At 46.0% G+C, this 7,400-nt stretch overlaps 1 protein-coding gene across 1 annotated transcript; it reads left to right on the top strand.

Annotated features, from left to right (window-relative positions):
* Positions 1–449: 449 nt before the first annotated feature.
* On the top strand, positions 450–1,561 carry LOC119815477 (calmodulin-1). The gene has a single exon (XM_038331620.1). It carries the CDS (start codon positions 511–513, stop codon positions 958–960), a length of 450 nt encoding a protein of 149 aa, XP_038187548.1. The 5' UTR covers positions 450–510; the 3' UTR covers positions 961–1,561.
* The last annotated feature ends 5,839 nt before the right edge of the window (positions 1,562–7,400 follow it).

The raw sequence follows: 7,400 nt of genomic DNA, 5'->3' as shown, positions 1-7,400 counted from the left end.
CCCCAGGCAGCATGTTTGCAGGAAGTTTGGTCCCTGTTTTGCTGAAAACTCCAGAGTGGAATAGACTGGACTTTGTGGAGTTATGTAAGCACCTGCAGTGGGGGTACGTTCACACACCTTTTGAGAGCTTAGCACAGAGCTCAAGAAAGAGATGCCCCACACATGTGGATGGGAGAGTCAGAAGCCACAGCTCCTTGCCCCTGTGGAGCCAAGTGAGAGCATGGCCCCGCCCCTGAAGGAGAGGTCAGCAGCCTGGACCAGCCACCCAAGCACTGATGTTGGCTTATGGCTGGCCTTGAGTAGGTTGTTCCTGGACATTACCTCTACCTCCCTACTGGAAACACGGGAGTGAAGACTGGCCCCATTGCTGGCCACTCGGTGTCTTCAAGATTCTGAACATGGGTGAAAGGCAGGAGGATTTAGTTTCAATAAGCCCCTAGAGAGTCCGAGCGGAGCGAGCGAGCTGAGTGGTTGTGTGGTCGTGTCTCGGAAACCCGTAGCCTTTGCAGCATGGCTGACCAACTGACTGAAGAGCAGATTGCAGAATTCAAAGAAGCCTTTTCACTATTTGACAAGGACGGTGATGGGACTATAACAACAAAGGAGCTGGGGACTGTGATGAGGTCTCTTGGGCAGAACCCCACAGAAGCAGAGCTACAGGACATGATTAATGAAGTAGATGCAGATGGTAATGGCACAATTGACTTCCCTGAATTTTTGACAATGATGGCAAGAAAAATGAAAGATACAGACAGTGAAGAAGAAATTAGAGAAGCATTCCGCGTGTTTGATAAGGACGGCAATGGCTATATCAGTGCAGCAGAGCTTCGCCACGTGATGACAAACCTTGGAGAGAAGCTGACAGATGAAGAGGTTGACGAAATGATCAGGGAAGCAGATATTGATGGTGATGGGCAGGTAAACTATGAAGAGTTTGTACAAATGATGACAGCAAAGTGAAGACATTGTACAGAATGTGTTAAATTTCTTGTACAAAATTGTTTATTTGCCTTTTCTTTGTTTGTAACTTATCTGTAAAAGGTTTCCCCCTACTGTCAAAAAATATGCATGTATAGAAATTAGGATTTCATTCCTCCATGTTTTCTTCCCTTATCTTCTGTCATTGTCCTTAAACCTTATTTTAGAAAATTGATCAAGTAACATGTTGCATGTGGCTTACTCTGGATATATCCAAGCCCTTCTGCACATCTAAACTTAGGTGGAGTTGGTCAAATGAGGGAACATCTGGGTTATGCCTTTTTAAAGTAGTTTTTAGGAACTGTCAGCATGTTACTGTTGAAGTGTGGAGCTGTAACTCTGCGTGGACTGTGGACAGTCAACAATACGTTCTTCAAAGTTGCACTATTGCAAAACGGGTGTTTTATCCAGGTACTCGTACACTATTTTTTTGTACTGCTGGTATTGTACCAGAAACATTTTCTTTTATTGTTACTTGCTTTTTAAACTTTGTTTAGCCACTTAAAAATCTGCTTATGGCACAATTTGCCTCAAATCCATTCCAAGTTGTATATTTGTTTTCCAATAAAAAAATGACAATTTACCCAAAAAAAAAAAAAATAAGCCCCTAGATAATTTGGGTGAAGATTAGGGCTTAGAACACCCCCAAAATAGTCATCACCCACGATCTGTCTTAAGGTCTGGGGACCTGGACCTAGGTTCTGATAGCCCATGTACTGATCCAGTATGCTGGCATGCCTCAGACCATCTGTCTCATTAGAGTCACTTTTAGAGACAGATATAGAGAACTATAGACTCCTGAGTTCCATGTCCATCTATGGGTTAAGCCCATGACTATGTATTGGAATAACCCAGCTGCCCAGTGGTTCTGGGGTGTTATCAAATTTGAGCATCATAGCTCTGACCACGGTGTGGGCTCGTGAAAACAGGGCTTACCACTTTTCATTTGGGCCCTCCTGTCTCCTCCTATGACCACAGAGAGCCTTTGCTGTCTCATCTCCCAGGCCCCTTTCTCAGGACTGAATCAAACAGCGACGTCATAGCCTGGCTACAGCCTCAGTCTCTCCAAAGACTCCTATCAGGAAAGAAATCTACTTCTGGGAGAGCAACCCTTGGAATGAGGAGCTTCCAGTGTCAGGGAAGGAATGGGAAGACACAAAGGCATGCAGTATGACTGCCTCCATACGTAGGTGAGCTCCCACCTGTCTCCAACACGCCCGCGGCTGCCTGAGCATCCCTCATGCCCTCCCCATCTCCCCTTTAAACTCTGTCATTTGTACAGCCTATTAACCTTTAACTTTATGACTACCCAAAGATGAAATACTGGCAGCATTTAAGCCTGAGAATACTCTAGACCTACCCTCTTAGTTTGCAGCAGGGCGAAGCACTTTCTTTTAAATCAGTCATTTTTAATATCAGTCACCAGGAAGCTACCCACAGAGAGTATTTTAGGCTCCATGCAGTGAGCTGATTCATGACAAATGTCAGTGCTGGATTCTGCCTCCACGCCTGCCCTAGAAACAGCAGTTCTTCCCTTATTCCTGGGAGGAAACTCTGTAGGGATCAGTAATCCACCATTCCTTGCATTCCTGCTGTAGGCTCCGTCTGACCCCCCAGGATCCAGTCCTTCCTACAAAGCCTTCTGAAACATGTTCTTTCCATTTTCAGATGAAGAAACCAAGGCTCTGAGAGGCTACAAAATTTGACTAGGATAACCTGGCTTTTTGGGTGACAAGGCTTAGACAAAGCTTTAAATCCATAGGATGCTTGGCTTGAATTGTCAACATGCTATGACCTAGACCCACCTGGGAAGGGGGATCTCAACAAGGGGTTGCCTATATCAGGTTGATGGCTGTGCCTGTGTGCGTGGGTGTCTTGACTGTGCATTAATTGATGTGGGAAGACAGCCCATGGTGGGTGGCACCATTCCCTAGGCAGGGGACCCTGGACTGCATCTGTGCAGAGAATTAGCTGAGAGCTAAACACACGCACTCATCGTCTCAGTTCTTGGATCCAGTACCACCATTGTCATTTTTGACCATGATGCGACTAGCCGCTTCGAATTCCTGCTCTGACTTCCCTGCAATGACAGACTGTAGTCTGGAATTGTGAACGAAGCCAAACTCTTTTCTCCTAAGTTGCTTTTTGTCAGGGGTGCTTTATCACAGCAACAAAATGAAACCAAGGCCCCCTGTTCGACTCCAACTGTATAGATCAGTCAAAGTCGCGTAGGATCATCATTCTGGGGCCTGTTTGCTTGAGATTCAAGTGCTCACTGATATTATGACAATGCGTATCAGTCTTAAAGAGAACATGTCCCAAAGTAGGCATGCAAAGTGGTAGGCCAGTAAGTCAGACTTTCTCTGGACCACCAACTCCTGAATAATGACACAGAGACTTTTTGTTAATTATGAAAGCTTGTCCTTACCTTAGGCTTGTTCCCAACTATCTCTTAAAACTTAAATTAATCCTTTTATATTAACCCACATTCTGCTACGTGGATCGTTACCTCTCCTCAGTACCATGTGCCCCACTTCCTCTGTGTCTGACTGGCAAATCCTGCCTCTCCTCTTCCCAGAGTTCCTATCTCTTCCCAGAAGTCCCTCCTATCCTCTTCTGCCTAGCTATTGGCCTTTTAGCTCTTTATTAAACCAATCAGAAGGTGCCTTGGTAGGTAGAGGCACACCTTCACAGTGTACAAAAGGTTATCCCACATCAGGCCAGTGAGTTTTGAGGCCTTAATTGCCACTCCCGCAAGGGTGACCAGTCTTCCCAGTTTGCCCTGGATGTACCAAGAGAGTTGAGGACAAACTGGAATTCATTGGTCAACTTCCTTCCCAGTGCCACGCTACTTCTAAGCTTCAGGCTTCCATCTGTGAGATGGGCACAATGTTTTCTGCCACACAGTGATGGAAGGGTCTCCCACAGACCAGTGTCTGGAAGTCTGGCTCAGACCAGAATAGAATGATAATCTGGGGAATATAAGAAATTTCTGAAGTTAGCTTGTCTAGTGTTATTTTATTGCATTAAAATTTACTATTATTTTATGTGTATGGGCGTTTTGCGTGCTGCATGTTTGTTCACCACTCATGTGTCTGGTGCCACTGGAGACCAGAAGAGGGTATTGGAGTCCCTGAAACTGGAGTTACAGAGGGTTGTGGTTGCCATGTGGGTGCTGGCAGTTGAACCTAGGTTCTCTGGAAAAGCAGCCAGTGCTTTTAATTGTCATCTCTCTTGCCCTATGTGCAGGTCATTTTGTTTTATCTATCTATCTACCTATCTACCTATCTATCTATCATCTATCTATCATCTATCTATCTATCATCTATCTATCTATCTATCATCTATCTATCTATCTATCTATCTATCTATCTATCTATCTATCTATCTACCTACCTACCTACCTACCTACCTACCTACCTACCTGTCTGTCTAAAACACTGTCTTACTATGTAGCCCTGGTTGTTCTGGAACTTGTTGTGTAGATCATGCTGGCCCTGAACTCACAGAAATCCACCTGATTCTGCCTCTCAAGTGTTGGGATTAAAGACCCGTACCCATCTTGGACAGGCCATTTAAAAGTATTTTTATTTACTATTATTGTGAGCATGTACATGGTGCGTACGGATGTCTGTGCGTATACCATGGTGCTGTTGTGGAGGTCAGAGGACAACTTAGTAAAGCTCTTTTCTTTTTCCTTCACATGAATTCTTGGCATTGAACCCAGGTAGATAGGCTTGTGTGGCAAACATCTTTACCGGTTGAGCTGCCTTGCCAGCTCTGGAAAGGTGACTTGAAACAAAGGCCTGGCACCCATGCATAAGCAAAGACTTAGGGTGAAGGGTGCACACTGGAACTTATCTTCTCATTGCACTGATAAGATAAACTGCAGAGTTACATACTTGGTCTGTTATACTGGCCCGATGAAGGGTAGGGATTATCTGTTTATGCCCCTCCTGTAACCAGAGTAACTAGAATGGGGCCAGCCATGTGCATAGGCTCTCAGCGACTTTGGTGGATGAATAAATGAACAAACCAGAGACCTGGATCAAGTCTCCAATGTCTCGGGAGAGTAACATGTAATGGCCAACAGGCTCAAGGCGGAGCTGCTATGTGGCTGCTCTGTGTCGTCATCTAACCCTGGAAGGATACAAGGCCACTAATTTAAGAACCCACTCTTAAACAGCCCCCACCGAGGGCCTTGACCCTTTGTAGCATTTTTCTCCCCTAGGGCACAAGTCCCTGAAGCTGAATCTGGTCTCTGGTCAGGCTCTTGGAACATGGTGCTATTTTGTTTGTGCTTTAATAAATAAAGCTTGCCTGAAGATCAGAGTGTGGAGCTAGCCACACTAGTTAGCCACAGAGGTCAGGCAGTGGAGGCGCACACCTTTAATCCCAGCACTCGGGAGACAGAGGCAAAGGGATCTCTGTGAGTTCGAGGCTACCCTGGGTACCCAAGGCTACCGTGTACGAGACTGAATCAGTCTTAAAGAGAAATAGAGTCAAACATGGTGGCTCACACCTTTAATCCCAGCACTAGGGATGTGAAGACTAGAAGTGATTGGCTGGGCTGAGAGAGGAGTATAAAGTGGGAGGAGATAGGAGCTCAGGATTCAGTCTGGGGATTCATGGAGACACAATCTTGCCCACTTTGGTCTGAGGATTCAGTAGAGGTAAAAGGTCTCTAGTGGCTGGCTTCTCCTCTGATCTTTTGGCTTTCACCCCCTAACATCTGACTCTGGGTTTTTATTATTAACGCCAATTAGAAATCATGCTGCCTCTTGAGAGCAGCAGGTATTGCTCCTGTGTACGGGTACCGGAAGCACACAGCCAGGCCGCTTCTGCTTGAAGTTAAAATCTTCTAGAATGTCTGTCCCAGTGTACTCTGTTCCCCAGGCAGAGTGCTGACTACGACCCCATTGCCCAGCTCAGCATGGGCACTCACACAACACAGCTGTGGACAGAACCAGGCCCTGCTCAGCAGGACCCAGAGGAAATCAGACACAGACACGGGGCCTGGTTCTGAGTCAGACATTAGGCCCAGCTGTGATGTTTGTAACTTTTTAACATTTATGTAAAAGTTTCTTTCTTGTTTTGGTCCTGTTTTACGGTTAGTCTAAATCCAGTCTGAGAGATAATATATTGTGACTGTTAGATTATTTATTTTCGAGCCAACTTATTGATTATCGTGTGGAGAAAATGACAAATGGTGTCTGCGCGAGGTGCGGTCAGCAGGTTCTATTAAAGAAATGATAGCATTGCTCACGGATTGTTAAAAGCTCCAGTTTAGGATCTTTATAGGTTTATATCCATCACTATTTAATGATCAAATGATGAAAAATATGAGCCGTGGGGACAATTTTTTTTTTTCCGCGGGAGTTTTATGTTTAAGCAGTTAGCAAAATAAGATACTCCATTTTGGTGGGGGAGTGGGGTGTGATAAGGGGACCCAGGAAGATTTGATTTCTCCATATTTAATAAATTGTAATAATGAATGCTATAGATATTTAATTAAACCACTAGCAGGATTGTGAGAAAAGGTGCTGCCAAGCCCCAAGAAAAACTGCAAGCGTCCAGCATCCAGGTCTTGCTGGGGCTAGGAGGTATAAGCGGGCCTTGTCAGGACTGGTCTTCCCCACTAGCTACACGGGGCTGGGAAAAAGTTCCTGGCCTGGTGGGAAGCAGTGCCCCTAAGGGTGAAGCAGTGATACCAGGGTCTGTCCATGGCAGTTAATGCAAAGACAGTTCAAAGTTCATAGAAAGACAAAACTCCCATGAAACCCTGGGAGGGACCTGGTAACTGGGGATTTCTAGGGGGCTCAGGAAGGTGGTTCCGGATGGCGGGACTTCAGGTGTAGCACCCAGTACTTTGAGCTACAGAGCAAGAGTGTACTGATCATGGGTACTGCCAACAGTCTGCCATTGACTCGGGGCTCTGCAGGGGAAACAGGTGTTAGCTACATGCTTGTAATCCCAGCACCAGGGAGGCTGAGGCAGGAAGATCTGGAGTTCCAGGCCAGATGTGGCTTTAGAGCAAGGTCCTGCCTTAAGAACACCTTTGAATAAAATCCAAGCACACGAAGGCATTGCCGTGGGAGAAGGCTGGAGTAGGCCTTGCTGAAACCCCTGTAACATTTTTGCCTGGGAACTCAACAGAACATTTGTTGGGAAGCCCAGCCCCACAAGAAAGGCTGGAGAAAGCAAGTCTCAGAGCTCAGGTTTTTCCTGTGCCATGCCCTTCCTCCAGCTGTTCCTAAGAACGTCTTGGGACCACCCCTTTTTGAAGTACCCTCTCCCTAAAGGGTCCCTGTCCTCTAGAGACCCTGAGCCTGGCTCCAAGGTATAGGTGCTGATTAGAGTGGAGTGTCCCCGCAAGAACTGGCAGAGAAGGAATGAGATGTTTGCTGTATCTTCTGGCAGCA

The sequence above is a fragment of the Arvicola amphibius genome, chromosome 1 (genome assembly GCF_903992535.2).
Source record: "Arvicola amphibius chromosome 1, mArvAmp1.2, whole genome shotgun sequence".
NCBI classification, from domain to species: Eukaryota; Metazoa; Chordata; class Mammalia; order Rodentia; family Cricetidae; genus Arvicola; species Arvicola amphibius.
Note: the sequence above shows the minus strand (reverse complement) of the source record. Positions and strands in the feature narration are given on the sequence as shown.